The sequence below is a fragment of the Ovis canadensis genome, chromosome 23 (genome assembly GCF_042477335.2).
Source record: "Ovis canadensis isolate MfBH-ARS-UI-01 breed Bighorn chromosome 23, ARS-UI_OviCan_v2, whole genome shotgun sequence".
Lineage (NCBI taxonomy): Eukaryota > Metazoa > Chordata > Mammalia > Artiodactyla > Bovidae > Ovis > Ovis canadensis.
Genome location: NC_091267.1, coordinates 46,002,207 through 46,025,786, shown reverse-complemented (window position 1 = coordinate 46,025,786; position 23,580 = coordinate 46,002,207). Strand labels below are relative to the sequence as shown.

The 23,580-nt window shown below is 40.2% G+C and overlaps 1 protein-coding gene across 5 annotated transcripts in view; it reads right to left on the bottom strand.

Annotated features, from left to right (window-relative positions):
• The window catches only part of OSBPL1A (oxysterol binding protein like 1A), a 219,987-nt gene that overhangs the window by 117,292 nt on the left and 79,115 nt on the right, over window positions 1–23,580 (bottom strand). For 2 of the 5 annotated variants that reach the window (XM_069569001.1, XM_069569002.1), the window contains 2 exons: window positions 23,330–23,411; window positions 7,514–7,620 (listed from right to left, as the gene is read on the bottom strand). In XM_069569001.1, coding sequence (XP_069425102.1) covers window positions 7,514–7,620; window positions 23,330–23,411 — 189 coding nt within the window. Of the gene's footprint in view, window positions 1–106; window positions 634–7,513; window positions 7,621–23,329; window positions 23,412–23,580 lie in introns of those variants that run through there. The other 3 variants (XM_069569004.1, XM_069569005.1, XM_069569006.1) reach the window with 3 other exon arrangements.

The following is a 23,580-nucleotide window of genomic DNA, read 5'->3' as shown; positions in this document are numbered from 1 at the left end:
GTCCAACTCTCCTCGGACCCACTCACAGCCCCCGATCCCGCCCGGCCGGCCCCCTTCCCGGGGCCCCGGAGCGAGGCCGCCCGGGCGCCCGCACTGGCCCACCCACCTGAGGCGGGGTCGGGGGTCCCCCGGCGGCGCGCTCCGCCCGGCGCAGCTCGCGGCTCCCGCACGAATGCGCTCGGCCTGTCCCTCCGCCTCCCCTCCAGCCCAGCTGGGAGGCGCGACCCAGGGCGGCACCGCAAGGTCTCTCTAAGTCACCTTCGCGCGGCCCGCCCCCGGCTCCCGGCGCGGTCGAGCAGGGAGAGAGGCGCGGCCCAGGACTAGCGCCCGGGCCGCCCGAGGTCCGCGCTGGCCCCTCGGCCGCACCGCCGCCCTCCGGGGCTACAGCCGGCGAATGGCCTGCGGCGGGCGGCTCCGCGGCGGCTGGCGTCGTCCGTCCCTCCTCCCCGCCCCTCCGCCCGCCCGCCCGCTCCGCGGCGCAGGTAGGGACCTGCTGGGGGGCGGCGGGAGCGGCGCGCGGCCCGGGAGCTGCCCAGCCGGGTTCCGGGGAAGGCGGTCCGCTCCCCGCGCTCGCTCTGCGAGCATCCACGGAGGCGCCCCTGACCCGGCCCGGCCCTGGATCAGGCGCTGTGTCCCCCGCCCGTCCTGCAGACGCGGCCCTGGCAACTTTTAAATCCGCCACCAGGAAAGCAGAGGGATCCTCTCTTCTGCAGTCTTCCACTTGAAGGTAACTGACACTCAGGCTCACACTGAAGAGTTAACTGCAAAGCCTGAGCTAGTCTGCACCTATTTATTTTTTTATGCACTCCTGGGGCTCCCCTTTGAGCAATGAGGAAAACAGTAATTAACCCTACTAACGTGAAACGTACTAACATGAAACGTACTCGCGTGAAATAGATGGTTTGAGATTCTGGCCACACTTAAAGGGTGGACGAAGGCGCAGTGGTCAAGCAGACCCGCCACGTAAATGCTATACTTCAGTGGGATGTTCAGGCTAATGAAATTCCTAGTTAATTATGAGGCTCTGTTGAAGAAAAACAAACCTTTTTTTTTTTTTTTCAACAGTAGTTTTAAACCTTTCTATGGTATATAAATGTGTCCCTCACTTTGGGAAGCAGAGAAATACTGAACAAAATTAAATATTTTGTTGACAAGATCCTAGGGCACTTTAAGCTCACTCTTCTAGCAGTGAACTTGCACTACAGATGGGAAATGTGTAAAAAATGAGACAAGGCCACACTTGGGAAAAGGGAAATTAATGTCAGTGAGGTTTCACAGTGTCTTTGAAAAGTCAGTTTGCTTTCTATTTTTTCTTCCCATTCTAAATTGGTCACTAAATATTACCATATTTTGAAAAGTCACATTTGGAACTAAAGAGGAGACCTTGCTACAGGTTATTTCTCCCTAGGCCCTAAGAATTAGAGAATGAATTTAGTTTACAAAAGTAGTACTAGGCAGCAAGAGGAAACAATGAACAATAATAAAGGCGACTTTGTTTCAGAAGGCAGTTTACAGAGCACCTAAAATGTGCCAGGCACTGTACCGAGGAGCTTCACATAAAACAACTCATTTGTATCCTCATTTTCAGATTTAGAAATGTAATTTCCAAACACATTAATTTGCTCAGAGTCCAGATTTTAGGTCCTGATTGGTCTGACCCCAAAGCCTGTCCTCTCTACTTGTGCATTCCTTATTCATTTAGTCATGTACATTCACTACGGACTGCAAGGAGATCCAACCAGTCCATCCTAAAGGAAATCAGGCCTGAATGTTCATTGGGAGGACTGATGCTGAAGCTGAAGCTCTGATACATGGGCCACCTGATGCGAAAACTGACTCGTTGGGAAAGACCCTGATGCTGGGAAGGATTGAAGGCAGGAGGAGAAAGGGACAACAGAAGATGAGATGGTTGGATGGCATCACCGACTCAATGGACGTGAGTTTGAGCAAACTCCGGGAGATGGTGAAGGACAGGGAAGCCTGGCATGCTGCAGTCCATAGGGTTGCAAAGAGTCAGATAAGATTTAGCAATTGAGCAACAACAAAGTAAGCAAACGCTATGCTAGACACAGATGCTACAAAAACAAGATACTTGAGTTCTACTTAAGTAAAAATATAATCAGACAAGTAAAATATACACAATGTCATAAGCAATATAACAGCGTGGAAGCCCTAGAATAGGATGGACTTTAACTCAGTTTTGAAAGGTGGAACCTGGGGTTGGGAAATGGTAGCAGTTCTCCAACAGAGAGGAATCCTGAGAACTTTATCTAACACAATGGTGATGAGGAATCTGTGTGCTGGGTTAGGGGAGCAACTAAGATAACTACAGAAAGTAAAAGTAGTCTTTGATTAAAAGATAAGATGAGGACAAACAAAGCAAACAGCTCCCAAGTTTCCAGCTTGAGTTACACAATAGGTAACTTTGGGTTGATCAACAACTCAGTTTTAGACACTTCGTTTTGAAACGCCTCTGATGTATCCATATGTAAATGTCCAAAAGGCATCTGGATATACTGGTTCATAGCTCAGGAGATCCAAGGTGGAGATATCTGAATCATCATGGAATGCTGGATTGAAGGAGTGGGTGAGATCCATGGAGAATACTGAGTGAGAAGGTCACCCCGGAAACCTAGGGACTACCAACATGCAAAGCACAGGCAGAAGAAAGATGCTTTAGAAGACGACTGGGGAGGAGTGGCTATATAGAAAAGAGATGCCAGAAGAGGCAGGCACCATGGACATCACAGAGAAGCATTCCAAAAGGCAAGCAGCAGTCAGTGGCAGATCCTTCAAAGGACAAGCAAGATAATTTAAAGGTGTCTCTGATTCAGCAACAAGGAGATACTGGCAAGAACAGGCTTGGTAGACCAGCTGAGCAATAAAAAAAGTAGAAACAGACGGTATCACATTTCCAAAAATGGATCTGGAAAGGGATGCAGGGAGCTAGAAGCTGTAAGGGAGAATTCAGAAGACAGTAGCTGCTTTTGAAGCAAGATGGAGACAGATGCCACCAATAATAGGAAAGAAGACAGATTAAAAAAAAACAACAACAACACCTGGAATCAGGGAGTGGTAGGGAGTTGACAGCATAATACAGTGATCACCTAATATTTAACAAAGAATTTTGCTTAGAATAGAGATGAGAGAAGGGTAAAGGCCTGAAAGATGTAAACATTACAGATGAAAGAGGGGGATTAAAGGCCTATGAACAGCTCAGAAAGCTAAATGAGTAACACAAACCATGCCTTGACAAAGTTAGGAATCCACATGAGGGCATGAATTTTCTCCAAATACTTTAGCATCTGGCCCAGAGCAGGAGTTCCTTTGGCTGGTTCCAACTGAGTCTGAATCGTTCCATTACACCACAAGCTTGGCATCACTACCGTCCTAACCATACATTTGGGTTATATCTCTTTATCAGTCAGAAGATTTAATAGGATAGTATAAAACATAAGCAAGTTTACCTTAAAAACTGATCTGACTAATCATATTGAGGGAAGCTCAATAATACACAGAACCAGAAGGGCACCAGTGATGACTTCTGAATGATCTTTTACCCACTGATACCACCCACTGGTGAGAAAAACTACAGAAACCATGATTCACGAAACCAGTTTCTAGCCTTTTCAACAGAATTTGCAAACAAAGTTAAAGAAAAACCATAGCCATTATATTGTTATGTTTCCTAAGCACATCACTCTAAAAACATTTAGCAAGGTTCCCTTTTGGAGAAGGAAACGGCAACCCACTCCAGTATTCTTGCCTGGGAAATCCCATGGTCAGAGGAGCCTGGTGGGTACAATTCCATGGTGTCACAAGAGTCAGAGATGACTTAGGAACTAAACAACAACAACAAAGGTTCCCTTTAGTAGATCAATCACAGACTCTACAGCTTATTTTATATATTGCTGGGGTTTTTTTTGGTTAACAACATAAACAGTGTTATGTCATGTAAAATATGCCTACATAATGCCTCATTTATAGAGCGGTCACATGGATACTTGGAATATCTAGGCCATATCAGAGCATCTCCAAGTAAGCAAAGAACATCACAGGCTAGAATGCTCCAGGTCCAGACTGAGGTCTGTGCTCATTGTCCACCCTCATAAAGAACATCTTATTTTTACTGAGGACATCATTTTGCCAAGTTTAGTTACTACCATTTTTCTTTTTAACAAACAGGCAATTAGTATGGGTAAATGAGAAAGAATCAGTATTCCACTGCTAAAGATAGCCACCCAGCTGATCTAAAAATCAAGAGAGAAAAAAATTTTAAACCAAAAGAGTATAAAAAGGAATTCAAAAAGCAGCAGCAAGATTGGGCCATTTAATCAAAAAAGAGTCCTATAAACACTATCCCCTGAAGGTACCTGTATTAAGGCACAGAGTAATTATGAACAGAAGAAAGGACAATCCTGAGGCAGCCAGCAGAGATAAAGGGTGAACATTTTAGTTTAAGAAGTTGAATGTGTAACACTTAGAGTAACTGTCCTCAAAAAAGATTAGAGTAGGAATGTTTTACTGCCCTTGGAGCTGGGATCGCTTACATCTACTGGTCCCTATTCTGTGGTGCCTACTATAGGACGCGTTTGACAATCTGATCTCATTTACTCCTCAAAACACTCTTTCCTGGTTGGTTACCACTTTAAAAAGGAGATTGTGTTTTAAAACTGAGTCAAAGACAGGGATTAAAGAGCAGAGTCTGGAACTGGACTCAGGTCTGTGAGTTCAAATCTTATCAATGCTCTTTGAATAGGATTTTTAGATGATGAAAATTTAATTTATGATGCCTGATAAATAAGGCATTATGGTGCATAATTATTCCACTCTGACCTCAATTAAGCTATTAAATTTCTATGTTGTAATCCTTAGCTACTTGATAAGACCAACTTCAGTGATACCATTTATCTTTCAAATATTTTTTAGGCTTTCACATCATCTATAATCATATTTCTCAGAAGGAAATCCATGTATTTCTACTTAGGGACCCATAGGGGTGATATTTCACAGAATTACAGTGAAAAAAAAAATTGAAGATACTCTGAAAGTTTGAAGCAATAAATGCTATTTACGAAACGAATACCTTGTACCCTTTTGATATGCTGATATACTCTATTACATATTATTCATCAACACACAGTTGATCACCATACCCAACATTCAGGAGTTCATATATTTTCATTCTTTAGAAACTCACCCAAGGTCCTCCAGTTGGTTAGAAAAAGACTGAGGCTTAAAAAAGGTCCATTAGACTTTCACACCAGGGCTCTTAATGATTTTCTACATGTCTCTCTTATTTCAAACATGATCGAAGTTCAGAGAACTTAAGCAGACTATCATCCCTTAAATAATAAGGATGGAAACACAGCACAGTCATTCCACAAATGGTCCAGTAAATATTCTTTACACCACACCACCTCCATCCAAAACAAGATGAAACCAGTGGTAGACACGGAAGCACCAGGCATCAGAAAAAAAGGGGTCATAAGTGTTCATTAGACAGCATCCTGCAGTAACAACTGCTGACTCATACTCAAGGCTTACTTAGGAACCATGCTAAGCATTTTGCTCACAATTATCTTATTTAATACTCATGACAAATTTTAAAGGCTTATTTCATCCTCATGACAAATTTTAAAGACCTAAAGAGGTTAATTAGGCTAAACTTTAAGCTAATATTTTTGTACATGTAAATTTCCACATGGAGGTGATTACCTAAGCTTTTTCTTTTTCTAATTAGTTAAAGATTAGAATAGATCAGCTTCTTCAAGAATTACATGACTTCTAATGTAGTGTTTGCCTTCAAGAATGGCTCAACAAAAGAGCCATCAAGACCTTCTCCTGTAACACACAGGTGATGCAAATGTAGTTTTACAATGTAATAAATGTTACCTGAATCATGCAACATCAAAATTTGTTGTGTTTGTTCTGATAAGATGGTATCATCCTATGTGGATTTACTGAAGTCACCATATCATTCCTCATTTAAACAAGCTAGAATAGGAAATTCAGAAGCCACCAAAAATAAAAATGCTGAGAAGTGATGATTTCAAACAAGAGATGATTCAGCCATTTATCATGCTTAATGAACAATTATTTTTTCCCTAAGGTATTTAACAGAATTCTATTAATTTTCTGTAAGTTTGTTTAAACGAGTTCAGATTATTATTACTTTTCCTTGTTGGCTGCACCTCACGGCTTATGGCATCTTAGTTCCCTGAGAAGGGACTGAACCTAGGCCGTTAGCAGTGAAAGCACAGTCTAGCCACTGAACAACCAGGGACTTCCCACATAGACTTTCTTATTGCCCAAATAAAATGATTACAGAATTTGTGGTATAAATAACAAACACAGTGTTTTTTAAATCTCCTATTAATTCTCAAGGCTTCTATTCTAAAGATGGGAAAACAGAATTTTAGATCCTTATATATATGAGAAACATATATATATATATAACCATTTTAATCTACCTTGTTTTACCAAAACCTCAACTCTAAACAAAAGGCACAAATCAATTATAACAAGAATAGGAAACTGAGTGTACTTGGAAGGTATTGTGCTAAGACCAGTAAGTCACATAGAGGAAAAACATATCCTACAATTTTACATATATGTGGAATCTAAAAAAACAAACAAAACAGAAATTTGGTGTCAATCTAAAAAGTTTAAGATTAAACATATACCTAGAACTTATATGGAAGAATGCCTATTGCTACTTGGCTTGCATTAAAATCATGAAAATGGGGGAATTCCCTGGTGGTCCAGTGGTTAGGACTCTGCAGTTTCACCACTAAGGGTACAAGTTCAATCCCTGGTTGGGGAACTAAGATCCCGTAAGCTGTGCAGCATGGCATGTAAACATACATACATGTGTGCATAAAATCATGAAAATGGGGTAGCGGCGGGGGAGGGGGAAGCACACAAAAGAGAAGTCCAAGTTCAGGCAGCCAAAACGCACTTTAACGACTTTTCAGTCCTTAGGAAAACAGTTACTAATGGATAGCATACCACTTGTACTCATATCTGGAAGAGCAAATGACAGATTTTTAAATGGGAAAGAATAAATGGCAAAGAACACAAAAGAACATTTAATCCATTAAGTTCAGTTCACATAGGTAAATGTGAGAGCAATATATTATCTAAAAAAAGCATGTATTTTTCACATAAACCTTTTGTTTTGTGTTTTACATACAGACCTTTTGTTTCTAGAATATTTTCATACCCCTCTTATCGAAACGCCACAACATCTCTGAATAGATCAACTATAAACATACTTGTTAAGCATGGGTACATAAGCAAATTAGATGATATGAACACAAGTTATTTCAGAATCAATCTACTTAATCAAGAATAAATAAGTTCTAACTTCTGGTGAAAAATGAAGCTTTCCTTTCCTTTCCTAACTCTGTTTCCTCCTATCTTTGGACAATTTGAAAGCAATGATGTACTGGATAATCAAGCATGTGGCACCCAAACAATGACTGTAAAAATTCAGTTCCAAACGACCTACCCCTTCTTGTTTAGTGAAGAGATGAAGGCAGTCACTCAAAGCTACACAAGTTTCTCTAGAAGCTTCAGCCACAACTTCAACTTTCTGAAGAAACGATGGAAGCATTTCTATAAATAAAATAAATGAGTGGGATTTTAAGTAATAGTAAAGTAAAACAAGACCACGAACATATTTTCATATCTACTAACCTCATTTTTTCCTTCTAGCTGCCTTAAGCATACAATTACTGTACCTCTGGCGTGATTATTAAGCACCTACTGTATGCAGGGCATATAAACTCATATAGAAAAAGAAAAGGAGAAAGCCTTGACCTAGAAAAGCCTATATCTTAAAAGGAGAAGAGCCAGGGCTAAAAAAAAAAAAAAAAATTTTATAGACATAAATAATGTTTAAGAAAAACAGCTGTCAAGAAGGACTGATATCATTACTTATAAAACATTAACACTTCTCCTTTCATGATATTCATTACTAGATAAGTAATTTTATTCCAAGGCAAAGTGCTAAAAAGAGACAAAAATAATTCTTTAGTTGACATGACAGCTAAGAGATCTGAAGGCGGTATTAATTCAACTTCCTCTACATCTTATTTGGATAACCGTTCTGTATAAATAGGTCTTTTGCTCTCAAAAATACAGCCTTGTCAAGGTCCAATATCCGTCCGTATACATAAGTTGGGAAACAAATGATAATATCAGTATCTTCCTTGGACCCCCTAAAGAAAATCTTAATCCACTTTTCCCATCATTCATTTTTTTTTTTTCTGGCAAGAGAAAACCACAAAATGCATACATGTCACTTAAACAAGTGAAATGTCATATTAATGTGAGAAAAGTGTACTTAGTTGAAATAGCCTGGAATTTAATGTTAATTATACATTAAGATCCTTTAAATCTGTCCCTTCCATCAAAACAGAGAAATTATAATACGAAAGCTTTAAGAAAAAAATAAAGGGAGAAAGACAATTAAATCTGTCGCATCCTCTGTATTGTAAGTAATCTTGATGTACTTAAACCACTATTCTTAAAACATGGTAAACAAAGTCAATAAACAAAAAGAATCAAGGGAATCAAATGCCAACAAATCTGAACAAAAATTTTCCAGTGGGAAGAAAATCTATAGGAAATATGACAAATAATATGACAAATTATTTAGCCATTATTTCTAAGTGATCAAGTTGTATTAACCTGTTCTCTTTTTAAATTTTCCAAATGTTTTACATGAATGAGATATATTTTAGCAAAGATAAGTCCTTTTCTTGGAAAAATTATTTCTTAAAACTCATAAGGCAAAAGTATGCAATAAAAGGTAAAGATCATAGTGAATGAAGTAAGAACAGTCTTTTATTAGTATCTTGATATAAAGACCAAATGACATTTTATCATATTTTGCATCTCTTGGGATAGAGTTTCCTAGGGTTTGCTATTATTAATGACACCCAAATAATTGGAAACTACTAAATTTTAAGATAAATTTGACTTTACATACTTCTTTTGCAATCTTTGATACACATTGTAAAGATTTATTCTGTACTTAGTTGCTAAATAGCAAAAGAGAGTACCATATGCTAGACGCCATGTGACTCAAATAGTACCTCAACAGATGTCTTACACAGAGCTGGGGACTGGGGATGTGAGGAGATGCACAAGAAAAAACAGACACAGCCTCTGCCTCCCGTAAATTATCTGGGTAATCTAGTAATCTTCCACCTTCGTGGCACAAAGGACAGAAAAATGGAAGCACGGTCCATTCATGGATATACTTGTCTTTATTAAATGCCATCATTACCTCCAATTATGTCTGTTTTAGATATCTCACACTTAAGATACTTACTGATTACCATAAAACATTAAATGTCAAAATAAATTTTACTGTTGTTGTTTCTCAGTCGCCAAGCTGTACCTGACACTTCGCACCTGCATCAGCTGCAGCCCGTCGGGCTTCCCTGTCCTTCACTATCTCCCAGAGCTTGCTCAAACTCATGTCCGTTGACTCAGTGTTACCATCCAACCATCTCATCCTCTATCACCCCGTTCTCCTCTTGCCCTCAATCTTTCCCAGCATCAGGGTTTTTGCCAATGAGTTTTAGGGGCACTTTACAAATTGTTAAACAAGCTTTCAAAAGGTATTCCAAGAAATATATATTAAGACAAGTTTTTATAAGAATCTCATTGAATGTCAAATTCTTCTGTCCAGAATAGTCAAAAGTTACCTAATTTCTCTGACAATCTAGTGTCCAAACAACATGCTAGAATTAATATTAACCTGCATGGTGGGATGGTATAGAACCATGGACTATGGTAAACACACTGGTTCAGGGCTATGTATCAAGGCCAGTTGGTTGACACCAGTATGCCTCTTATGCAATGACGTCTCATACTGATTACATAAAGGAAAACGGCTAAGCTTCTAGAAAAGTTACCAACTAGGAATCACTGCAAATGTGCTTTAGCCAACTAATATTTAGAGACTGAGCTATAATAAATGCAAAAAGGCAGTATGTTACCATATCTGGCCTACCCTGAGGACTGGACACTTAAATAGTACCAGTTAATTTGAGAGAAAAAGTTATTTTTTGTACTAAAAATATTGTTGAACTCAGGAAAGATGCTGGAAGATTATATGTGAAAAGCTTAATTTTAGAGACATGTATAAAAAGCTCACAATCTGTCGTTTCCATGATTACAATGTACAATTTTTAATTGGGTAAGTTTTAAAACTAGTGGGGAAGTGCTTGTTCCTTGCTGTTAAACTAAACCCTAATACAGAACACCTCCATTGTTCTCCTTACAGAGAAAAAGTCTACACTCCTTAGATTAACATTTAAATCATTCCAGAAATGGTCAGTTTCAGCCAGTCTGTTTTCCTGGGAATATCTGTTTTCCTAGAAATATGATCCTATTTCACTACTTCTAAACTTTTGTTAAAGATGTTCCCTTTTTTGTGAATACTGGAAATAGTAATTAAGAAGTTTCTCCTCTTAACTAAAATTTAAGGTCAAGTTCAAATGCCATTCTCCCCATGAAGCCTTTCTTAAAAGTCACTGTGGGAGGTGACCTCTTGTACTGGACTCCATACATAGCCACATCCCCTTGCTGAGAACTCAGGCCCTTTGCATACGCTCCGCTACTCTGCTCACATGTACACGGTACATATGCTCACTGTATGCTGCTAATCTCAGTAAGCTCTAAACCTCTTTAACCGCCCCCCCAATACTGTACACCAAACCTTGTACAAAGACTCAAATATTAAAAGAATAACGAAAAATAATAAAAAATATTTTATTCCCATTGACTTGCATAGAAAATCCAAATCACTCTGGGTTATTTTATTTTACAACAGAAGAATTATTAGATTTTAGCTAAAGGGTTAGCCACTCAGTCGTGTCCAACTCTTTGCGATCCCATGGACTGTAGCCCACCAGGCTCCTCTGTCCATGGGATTCTCCAGGCAAGAATACTGGAGTAGGTTGCCATTCCTTTCTCCAGGGGATCTTCCTGATCCAGGTATCGAACGTGGGTGTCCCACATTGCAGGCAGATTCTTTACCAAATGAGCCACTAGGGAAGCCCCAGAAATATTTAAGACATAAACATTTTCATTTATATTACTACAGGTTGGTTAATTAGTACAGGTGGATAAATGTATTATTTTAAACTACACTTTCTTTTTACTTGAGGCACAAAAAAATCTCTTTTGTCTGTTTTTCAATTTAACTCAAATATTTCTATCATTGGGGACAAGATATTTAAGAGGAAAAAACTGGATGAATGGCATTTCCTCACCCTCTCACCCTAGTCCTTCTGGACACAGTGTTGCCTTAAGTGTTTTTTGTTGTTTTTTTTTTAAGTAAACCCAAACAGTTGAGAATAAAAAGTCCCAAAGCTATCTAGTGACAAAGCTAAGGTGATAGGAAATAAAGAAAATATCAAAATAAGACAATTTTTCTCTTGTGGTGGAAAACAGAAAATGTAATGTATCTGAATATGTCCATGAGAAAAGGTATTTTGAAAGTGATTCATACTCCATTGGAATTATATAAATCCCTCAAGACAATCAATACTCTCTCCCCCAAATGGGGAAAAAGATTGCTGGACATAAAAATCAACTACTCTTCTAAAAAACTTCTACTGCATAAAACCATAACTTGAAAAAAAATCAAGATTGCTGACATCATATAAGATATAAAAATTTAAATTTATCTATTTCTTGTTCAAATTAAGATGATTAGCTTGAAATCAATCACCCACTAAACAAGTACCACTGAGCATCTGATCTATGTATCTACATCTATAAATCTGTACTAGTTGCAACGGAAGTATAAGATTTATAATTCAAGCAGCATGTGTTAAATGAGTTAAAAGCATGAGTTAAAAAAGAATAAAAAGATCATAACAGGGATGCTACAAGATATAAAAAGCAAACAAACTGTACACACATAAATGTCACACATTTAGAGAAAAGAGCTACCATTATGGGATGGAATAATAAAGGGGAGTTTGATAAAAGTAAAGGGTACTTGGGTCAGATCTTGAAGAATAAGTTTGTTATTGTTAAATGTCCAATAAAACAAATTTATCCAAAATATCTATAACTGTTATTTTCAGATAGTCTGAAAATACTGGTTCTGAGAAGAGTCTGAGAATTATGATCAATGAGAACTTGAGAGGTAAGAGGACCTGCATCTACCATTTACTGAGTGGCTGTCATGTGGCAGGCACTACATTCCAGGTGCTTGAGATAAAGGGGTAAGTAAGCAACTGAGAAACAGTTTCTGTCCTTACATTACAGTCTAGCAAGGAAAACAGAAAGTAAAACAATTATTATTCAATGAACAGTATTGATCAGAGGGAGTCTTTAGAATAGTCAGAAGTAAAGCATATATTTATTAGAAAAACTAAAATGAATTAATTCAACAATTTTAGAAAAGAAAGCACCAGTTGGGAAGACTTTTGGGGTTCAAAAATCAGGGAGCAGCCAGCAGAGCTATGAAATGTATTTTGCATTCTTTTACAAATAAGAGTGAATAGAAGAAAGGAGGAAAACTGGATTAAAATCTCCACCAAAGGCTGTAACTGGACTTGCATCGCCCGTGACTACACTGCCCTGGCAGTGGCTCCTAACCTTTTGGGAGTAATCTTGAGAGAAAACACAATCAATGAAACAAACGATACAGAGTCATGTGGGACCCAGGGAGCCCTGCCTCCAGGAAAGTCAGGAGGGAAGTGCTGGTAAAGTCTGTGCCTCAATGAGTAAGGTGAGGAGAGAGAAAGTGATGGTGTTTTCTCCTATGGACCAGGCAAAGTAAGAGTACTAAATCACTGTTTCATAACCACTTTGTCTCCTCTATCTGACTCCTCCACCTGGCTGCCTGAAAGGAAGCCTGGACCAGAACAGCATCCCGCTCTCCACCCAGTGCCCTGTCCCTACTGAGATCAGGGACAGCGCTTAGAGCAGGGTGGTGCTGGTGGTGGTTTAGTCAAGAAGTCATGTCCAACTCTTGTGACCCTACGGACTGTAGCCCACCAGGCTCCTCTGTCCATGGGATTTCCCAGGCAAGAACACTAGAGTGGGTTGCCATTCCCTTCTCCAGGGATGGAACCTGGGTCTCCTGTATTGCGGGCAGATTCTTTACTGACTAAGCCATCTGGGAAGTCCCCATATTACAGGCCTGGGCAGGTGTAAAGGTAGTGGCCTGAGCTTTTGCTTGTTCTTCTGTCCCCTTCTGAGACCTGAGGCAGCTAGGTCTGCCCAGAGCAGGAAATGGAAACAGAAAGAGGTAGTGATGCGAATTAGTTGGAGGGTCATTTGGAAACACAAAGTAAGAGCACGTAGGCTAGTCTTAGAGAAGCCAAGAAGTTTCTAGAAGATGAGGAAAAGCTAGTATTTCACATGATGAGAACAATGACCCTAAGGCATGAGAAAAGTTCAGTGCTGCTGAACTCTGAGGAGGAGGTGAGAGGTGATATTGCTGAAGTGAGGAGACACAGGTCAAGGCAGAGTTCAATTACCCCCTAAGGCACTGAGGTCTCAAGAGCTGATTTGTGTTTAGAGGCACCTCTCAAACCACAATGTGCAACACTCCCTGGAGGGAGCATGGCCAGATGAGAAGAGCTGCAACCTATGGACAGGATGGCTGTGGCCTGCGTCAGTGCAGGGACAGAGGGACAGAGAAAGGGACGGGGAGATACAGGAGACACAGGATGCGCATCGCTGCAAGGATGCACTCCAAGGTTAAGATGACGCCAAGGCTTGGGCAAGCATATCAAATGGAGATGTGTTCTTTGAGATGAGAAATACCAGAAAGAGCCTCAGGACAAGAGTAAAAAATAATAACAATAATTGACAGAAAAAATACAAAGGATTTTTTTGTTGTGAGTTGGAGACTTCGGCCCTGCATCAATTCCACTGTCCCCTTGAACTTCTGAATGGGAGACCTTAAGGACTGGAACAATACCTTAGCAGCAGCAGCCAAGTGACTGTCCTCAATGAGTTCTACCTTTTACTGTAGGTGCAGATCTAGGCATGAAAATCTGTAACCTTTTCTAGTTCACAGATCAAAAGTTTAGAAGGAAATACAGAATTTTTTTATTTAGTCCAGGTTCTTTACTGGTGAAGAGCAGTCTCTGCAGCCAGGCTGCCTAGGATCAAACTCTGTCTGGTTTCTACCAACCGTGTGACCCAAGACAAGTTACGTAAGCCCTCTGTGCCTCCGTTAGCTTATTTATAAAACGGACATAATAGGCATGTACTAACACTGGATTGTCATAAGGAATCAAAGTGTTAATATAAGGACCTCCCTCATGGTCCAGTGGCTATGACTCCACGCTCCCAATGCAGGGGGCCCAGGTTCGGTCCTTGGTGATGGAACTAGATTCCACATGCTGCAACTAAGAGTTTCCGTGCCGCAACTAAGACCTGGGACAGCCAAATCAATAAATATTTTTTAAAAACGAGTAAATATATGAAAAGTACACACACAAAAAGGGCTATATGTGGCTGTATTCTAGATAATACAATTTGTGTACTACTGACATATTTCACATTAGAAAGTGCATGGGACACTTGTGGTATCTAGCTGACTACACTGATGAGGAAACATCCTTCAAACCCAAACCCATAAAGATGCTGATGAAATAATAGTAATAATATAATATATATCAGAGGTGGAAAGAACAAAATCCCAGATATGCTGGAAACCAACAGAAAAGTCAAGGCTGACAGAACAGGAACAGGCAGAGGTGCAATGGGGAAGGCCAAGTACCGGGGGTGGGGGGAGGGGGTCAGAGGTCAGCTGGGCAAAGCTGGGGAGCTGAGAGCTGCTCCTTCACATCCTCGTGAAGGGAAATGTGGCTCTGATCTCACCAAGCAGAGCAAGGCCTTGTAAAGGGCTGGATCCCCAGAAAAAACAGAAACGGGCAGGGCAGCAGTGAAGAAGGGCATTTCCTTCCAGTGCTCTGGGTGGGCATCCTGAAAAACAGAAATCCCTAGCTTGTACCACATTTAGTATGCAATCTGATTTTAAAATGATTACATACTCAACAGAAACAAAACTACTGTGAAGGGACAGTTCCATAATCCAGGAGGAGGAAAAACATACTCTCCATAAAAAGTTAAAATCCAAAGTGAAGCAAACAATCCATTCCAAGGGACAGTCAGCCAACAAAACCAAAGAACCGGCTGCACCAACAGCTTGAGACGTAAGAACACACTGAAAAGGGCTGTTTTATATATTTGAAACTATTAGCGATAAAGTTAGAAATATATGCACTATGGAAGAGCAGTCCATAGAAATACATGTACTATGGAAAAATATAAAAACTTTTAAAACCACCACCTAGAATTTCTACAATGATGAAATACAGTCCATTAGGATTAGAAAGTCAGAGGACTGAACAGACCAACTAGATCAAATTGAGAAAGAAACTGAAACTAGAAAGTAGATCTGAGGAAATTACTCAGAATATAACACAGAAAAAATAGAAACAGAATGAGGCACTAAGAGACGGGGTATAAAAGAAGAAGCCTCCCAACATGACCACAACAAGTATCTGCGGAAGAGAAGGAATGAAGAAGTCAGGTGTGAAGGGACAACAAAGAGCTTTCTTAGTCTGAAGAAGGAATGAACGAGTCTTTGAATTAAAAACAGTCTCAAATAGCAAATGTAAGACACTTTAAAACTGCAAAACGACAAAGACAAAGGGGAGATCTTTGAAAAGCAATAAGAGAACTTTAAAAAGAAAAAAAAAAAAGCCTACCAAAGAATCGTCATTAGAATGTTAGAAGTGAAAGTGAAGTCGCTCAGTCATGTCCGACTCTTCGAGACCCCATGGACTGCAGCCCACCAGGCTCCTCCTCCATGGGATTTTCCAGGCAGGAGTACTGGAGTGGGGTGCCATGTTAGAAGCCAGAAGAAATTGGAGTTGCATCTTTAAAACACTAATGGAGGGGTTTCCCTGGAGGCTCAGCGATGAAGAATCTGCCCGCCAGTTAACGAAGCAGGGGGTTTGATCCCTGATCTGGGAAGATCCCACATGTTGAGGAGCAACTAAGCCCAGAAGCCACAACTACCAAGCCTACGGGCCACAACTCCTGGAGCCTGTGCCCCCCACAAGAGAAGCCACAGCACTGGGAAGCCTGACCATAGCCAGAGAGCAGCCCCTGCTTGCCACACCTAGAGAAAAGCCCACTCAGCGACAAAAGACCCATAGCCAAAAGTAAGAACTAAATAAAATTATATATTAAAAAAAACCACTAATGGACAGTAACTGTAACCCAGCGGAGGTCAAATAAAGATCTACATGAGAGGGAAAGTTCGCTACTCACAGATCCTCAGTGAAAAGAACTATTCAAAGGTTTGTCTGAGGAAAATCACTGAATCCAGAGAAGAATCCGATATGAAAACCAACGGCATTGACTGAGGAAACCCCATCTGTTAAAGAATGCAAACTGCTCCCGAGGGGAGGGCTGACAGTTTCTTCCCTATTTAAGTCCCTACAAGATTTCATTGATTTCTTTCACCAGTGTTTTATAGTTTTCTATGTAGAGGTCTTTTGTTTCTTTAGGTAGATATATTCCTAAGTATTTTATTCTTTTCGTTGCAATGGTGAATGGAATTGTTTCCTTAATTTCTCTTTCTGTTTTCTCATTGTTAGTGTTTGGGAACGCAAGGGATTTCCTGTGTGTTGATTTCATATCCTGCAACTTTACTATATTCATTGATTAGCTCTAGTAATTTTCTGGTGGAATCTTTAGGGTTTTCTATGTAGAGGATCATGTCATTTGCATAACAGAGTTTTACTTCTTTTCCAATCAGGATTCCTTTTATTTCTTTTTCTGCTCTGATTGCTGTGGCCAAAACTTCCAAAACTATGTTGAATTGTAGTGGTGAGAGTGGGCAACCTTGTCTTGTTCCTGACTTTAGGGGAAATGCTTTCAATTTTTCACTGTTGAAGATGATGTCTGCTGTGAGAAGTTTGTCATATATAGCTTTTATTATGTTGAGGTATGTTCCTTCTATTCCTGCTTTCTGGAGGGTTTTTATTATAAATGGATGTTGAATTTTGTCAAAGGCTTTCTCTGTATCTATTGAGATCATCATATGGTTTTTAGTTTTCAATTTGTTAATGTGGTGTATTACATTGATTGATTTGCGGATATTGAAGAATCCTTGCATTCCTGGGATAAAGCCCATTTGGTCATGATGTATGATCTTTTTAATATGTTGTTAGATTCTGTTTGCTAGAATTTTGTTAAGGATTTTTGCATCTATGTTCATCAGTGATACTGGCCTACAGTTTTCTTTTTTTTCTGGCATCTTTTTCAGGTTTTGGTATTAGGGTGATGGTGGCCTCATAGGATGAGTTTGGAAGTTTACCTTCCTCTGCAATTTTCTGGAAGAGTTTGAGTAGGATAGGTGTTAACTCTTCTCTAAATTTTTGGTAGAATTCAGCTGTGAAGCTGTCTGGTCCTGGGATTTAATTTACTGGAAGTGGGTTTTTGTTTGCTGGAAAGACAGCCTTCAGAATGGGAGAAAATAATAGCAAACAAAGCAACTGACAAAGAATTAATCTCAAAAATATACAAGCAACTCCTGCAGCTCAATTCCAGAAAAACAAATGACCCAATCAAAAAACAGGCCAAAGAACTAAGCAGACATTTCTCCAAAGAAGACATACAGATGACTAACAAACACATGAAAAGATGCTCAACATCACTCATTATTAGAGAAATGCAAATCAAAACCACAATGAGGTACCATTTCATGCCAGTCAGAATGGCTGCTCTCCAAAAGTCTACAAGCAATAAATGCTCGAGAGGGTGTGGGGAAAAGGGAACCCTCTTACACTGCTGGTGGGAATGTAAACTAGTACAGCCACTATGGAGAACAGTGTGGAGATTCCTTAAAAAACTGGAAATAGAACTGCCTTATGACCCAGCAATCCCACTGCTGGGCATACACACCAAGGAAACCAGAATTGAAAGAGACACATGTACCCCAATGTTCATCACAGCACTGTTTATAATAGCCAGGACATGGAAGCAACCTAGATGTCCATCAGCAGATGAATGGATAAGAAAGCTGTGGTACATATACACAATGGAGTATTACTCAGCCATTAAAAATACATTTGAATCAGTTCTAAATGAGGTGGATGAAACTGGAGCCTATTATACAGAGTGAAGTAAGCCAGGAAAAAAAAAAAACACCAATACAGTATACTAACACATATATATGGAATTTAGAAAGATGGTAACGATAACCCTGTATGCAAGACAGCAAAAGAGACACAGATGTATAAAACAGTCTTTTGGACTCTGTGGGAGAGGGTGAGGGTAGGATGGTTTGGGAGAATGTCACTGAAACATGTAAATTATCACATGTGAAATGGATCGCCAGTCCAGGTTTGATGCATGATACAGGATGCTTGGGGCTGGTGCACTGGGATGACCCAGAGGGATGGGGTGGGGAGGGAGGTGGGAGGGGGGTTCAGGATGGGGAACACATGTACACCCGTGGCGGATTCATGTCAATGTATCACAAAACCAATACAATATTGTAAAGTAATTAGCCTCCAAAAAAGTAAATAAAGTAAAAAAAAAAATGTCACGGAATTGTATGATCTGTATAATCATTAACTTGACAGAATAAATGTAGTACTTGTTTCTCCCCAAATTCAACAGAAATGTTATAAATTTATTAGCTAAATATGTTACTCATTTCATTCACTCAAAATGCGTGTGTGTGTGTGTGTGTGTGTGTGTGTGTGGAAAGGGGAGGGGAGGTTGGACAAGGGCCAAGGGAACACAAGCGCCTACTATGTGCTATGCACATAGTTTAGGTGAAGATAATCAATGAATAAAACAAAGTTCCTCCCTTCGTGGAGTTTATACTCCAACAGGAGAGGCAGACAGCCAACTCCACACACATGCACGAAGGTTGCTAAGTGACAAAGAGAAGAACAACGCAAAGACGGAGATGCAGAGAGTCCGAGGTGGACGTTGAGACAGGACTTGGTATCAATAACGTCATGGCAGAAAGAGCCCACAAAGTCAAAGTGTAACTAAGATAATTTTAAAAGGAGGAGACTCACAAAGATGAGGAGGGTGAGCGGACAGGCAGGCAGGCAGGCCCATCCTGGGACAGAGGGCAGAGGGAGAGGGCGGTGGAAACTGGAGTCACAGACTAGGGCCCTGGGCCCATAGAGAGGGGAGTCCAGCCACAGGGAGACCACAGCCATGCAGGAGGGAGCGGGGTGACCCCAACCTACCCCTCCTCCCACCCTTCCCCCATCTCCTGACAAGATCTCTGTCAGCTGGAGCCAATCAGGGCAAAGGGCAAAGAAGCCCTAAGAATGCTTCTAAAGTTGATAGTGATCAAGGGCCCAGGGCATCAAGCAAGGTTCTGCTGGAACAAGGGGGAAGGGGTCAGGGAAAGTCCTGGAGAAAAGCCTTCCAGGCAGAAGGGCCAGCACACCCAGGCAGCTTTAAGGAAGAGCAAGGCCAGTGAGGCTGCAGAGAGGCAGGCAGGAGAGGAGGACAGAGAGGTGAGACAGGACAGGAAGACTCTGTAAATCATTAGAAGGACTTCATCTTTGACTCTAAGTGAGGAGCCCTGGAAGCAAAGGGGTGTTTTGAGCTAAGAGTATCAACCCACTAATGCTTTAGAAGGATCCTTGGGGCAGGGACTGTAGAGAACACAGGTGAGATTTGAGTCAGGAGGCTGTTTTTAATAGCGCAAGAAGGAGATGAGGATGGTTTAGACTGGTATGGCAACAGTGAAGGGGCGATAATCCTTACTCAAAGTCCAGGACTTTGACTAAAGTAAGTGGGTTGAACAAAAGTGCTTTTCAAGATGTTTTCTTTTCGGTAAGTGAAAACATGATAATGTCTTCAACCAGGGATTTACTATACACATTTAGCAATAAAGCGCATGCATTAAACTTGGCGTGTAAAGTAATATCTGTTTTGGAAAGTTACTTATAAGTATACATCAATAGGTTCAAAAACATTAATACATTTTCACCCATTACTCTCATAGCCAAGAATCCTATGGTAATAAAGTGATGTGATCAAATATGTGTACTATACAACATTATTTACAAGGGTCAAAACCTGGCTATTACAACTAAGGGTAAATTTAGAGTTGTCGGGTAGAACAGATTGACTACATGGCCTTCAGGAAGTCTTCCAAAAGTTTTATAAGTTTGAGTTATTTTATTCATTTTTGCAGCCAGGTTTTTGGTAAAGATCAAATTGTGGCAATTTCAATACTGCATTCTTTATACCTTGAATGATGTATTGTCCATATCAGATACGTAACTTTGGCATTAATCCAGGTAGAAATTAGGCTTAAGGTCCACTCATGAAAACGATAGTGGCTCAGATAATGAAGAATCTGCCTGCAACGTGGGAGACCAGGGTTCAATCCCTGGGTTGGGAAGATCCCCTGGAGAAGGAAACAGCTACCCACTCCAGCACTCTTGCCTGGAGCCCATGGACAGAGAAGCCTGATGGGCTAGAGTCCATGGAGGTCACAAAGAGTGTAGATACAACTGAATGACTAACACACACATGAAAACAAAAGTATTACTTTAACAGAGGATCAAAAGACACAGTGTTTGGTCAAAAGTGTTCACAGGGATCATGGGGAGAAGAACTGTAAATTAAGCTAAAAAAATCAGTTTGTGATCAGGTTAAGAACATCCTTCAGTTCAGTCGCTCAGTCATGTCCGACTCTTTGCAACCCCATGAATTGCAGCACGCCAGGCCTCCCTGTCCATCACCAACTCCTGGAGTTCACTCAGACTCACGTCCATCGATTCCGTGATGCCATCCAGCCATCTCATCTTCTGTCATCCCCTTCTCCTCCTGCCCCCAATCCCTCCCAGCATCAGAGTCTTTTCCAATGAGTCAGCTCTTCGCATGAGGTGGCCAAAGTACTGGAGCTTCAGCTTTAGCATCATTCCTTCCAAAGAAATCCCAGGGCTGATCTCCTTCAGAATGGACTGGTTGGATCTCCTTGAAGTCCAAGGGACTCTCAAGAGTCTTCTCCACCACAGTTCAAAAGCATCAATTCTTTGGCGCTCAGCCTTCTTCACAGTCCAACTCTCACATCCATACATGACCACAGGAAAAACCATAGCCTTGACTAGACGGACCTTAGTTGGCAAAGTAATGTCTCTGCTTTTGAATATACTATCTAGGTTGGTCATAACTTTCTGCCAAGGAGTAAGCGTCCTTAAATGCCAAGATAAAAAGTTTGCATTTTATTCTGCAGTTTCAAGGACACTTAAAAGATTTTCTCAGGCAAAAAAAAAAAAACCCACCACATTTATAATCATTTTTAAACTGTAACTTTCTAAAATTAACCTGGCAGCAATAATGCAGTATTTCATAGCATTTGAGTTGCAAGAGTTCCTGAAAGCCTTCTGACTCAACCCCCTTTAAGCATGGAAGGCAGGGAGAGTAAAGGCCAGGCGCTGCGGTGATCTGGACGTAGGCGGCACAGAGCGGAATGTGTACCATTCTTAGAAGATACAGTAAGAAAGAGGGTGTGGAGTCTTAAAGTTCACATTCATACAGTTTTGTACCAAAACATAAACCAACTAACAATCCCAACCACAAGATCTGGATTCCGTCCACAAACATTTTAGTTTTTCCTCTTGAGATGTCACTGGAAAACTACGTAGGCAGTTTGGAGTAGGATGTGTATCTATCAGCTTCCGTGAATAAACCACATGGGCCAGGTTATTCTGTACAACCCATTGTCATTAAGAGCAGACTCGGTCACCTTCAGACTCTAACTCCATTCATGAAATTATCTCTACTCTATTCCTGAGGGTGTGTTCTATTTACCTATGCCAGTCTTTCAGAAAACAATGTCTATAACTGTTCATGTATAAACCCACTGACTTTTACTGCGGATACATGAAATAGCACTGTCAAATCACAAATATTTTTCAAAGTTTCCCAGACGTCACTGCGCAAAGTGAACGCACTCTTGGTACTGAATACCACTGTGTCTCTAAGAGCACAACCGATGGATGCCATCATTATGAGTGACAGGTCATGCAGGTGACCTGAACCAAGACATCTGTCTCAAGGTTCAAAAGAAGAAAAAAAAAAAATTGGTTGCAGTTCTGATATAATTTCTTACTTTGGTCCAGATGAAAAAAAATCATCTTTACCTTTCACCTCACTCTGTACAGTTTCTGTATCTTTTAAATGTTGTTAGTATCTCAGCTGAGTTTTGATGATTCTTGGTGAGGATGGTATTTTGAAAGCCCATTGATAGTCATAGTTGCATAATTCTGTGACCATACTAAAAAGCCACTGATACACTCCACATAGGTGAATTCTAGGCTTATGTGAATTAAATATAATGAAGCTGTTATTTAAAATCCCACTGAGCATAAACAGCACTGAGTAACAAAATATTCCAGCTGGCAGTTAATAGTCAAAGTGACTGCTATCCTTCCCCAAGCTGTCATCACTCATATAAATAAGTGTTTGTTGAACTGAAGCAAAGTGATGCCTGAGGTACATCTGCACAGATACAGAACTTTTATGCTCAGTTTATTGTGATATCAACATACCTTCACCTTTCCCGGGCACATACAAACTAGATCATGATTAAAATTGATATAGTCAGACATCTCATAGACAACTAAGTTGATTAAATTTTAGTGGAGTTATTCACAAACATATCAGAGCTAAAGTCTAAAGCAATTGTTAAAAGTCTCAAGTCTAAGGCGCACGATAACTGTTTAATTTACAAAGTAATCAATTTTTTCTCAAAACCTAATCTGCATATTGGATTTTATATTAGGATTTTTGTATTTTGCACTGGGTTGTATTTTGATTTCCAGAGTACTTATAATTAACTCTTGGTAATTCATAACTAAAGAATAAAGGTATAAAAATTTACTTTTGAAAAGGAGATTAATAATTAGACAAGTTCATGTATACGTTCACAGAATGGCAAAGACCAAGACCTGGGAACTGCCAACCCCTTCATTTTATAGACAGGGAAACTAAACCTCTGAGAAATTAACTGTCCTGCATAAAAGTAACAAGTGGTAAGTGGCAGAACAAGGATTCAAATCTAAGACTATTTGACTCCAAAACCCAAGTCTTCTGGGATTCATAAACAGACCTCTCACTCCATAGCCAAAATGAATTACAAACCCAGAAGGTTAACTTTGTTTTTCAAATACAATTCTGAATTCAAAACCAAAAATTATCTGTAATGTATAACCAAAGGATGAACATCTATGATGATGGGTGTCTTAAAGAGTGGGGTTTTATTTTTTTTTACCTTGAGCCATGTCACACTCCTTGATCATCTTGAGAAAGTTGGAAATGTCTCTATCTAGTCTCTGTTGGCATATCTGTGCTTTCTGGAAAAGAAAACAAAAGGAAAGTTAAATACAGGATTTTTACCTTGCTTTAATGTTGCCATTGAAACTTTTTATCTCACAGGTTGATATACTGTAATCATTGAGACAAGTTCCTAACAGAGAGAAAAGGGTGAGAGAAAAATCACCTTAGAAACTGACTATAACCATG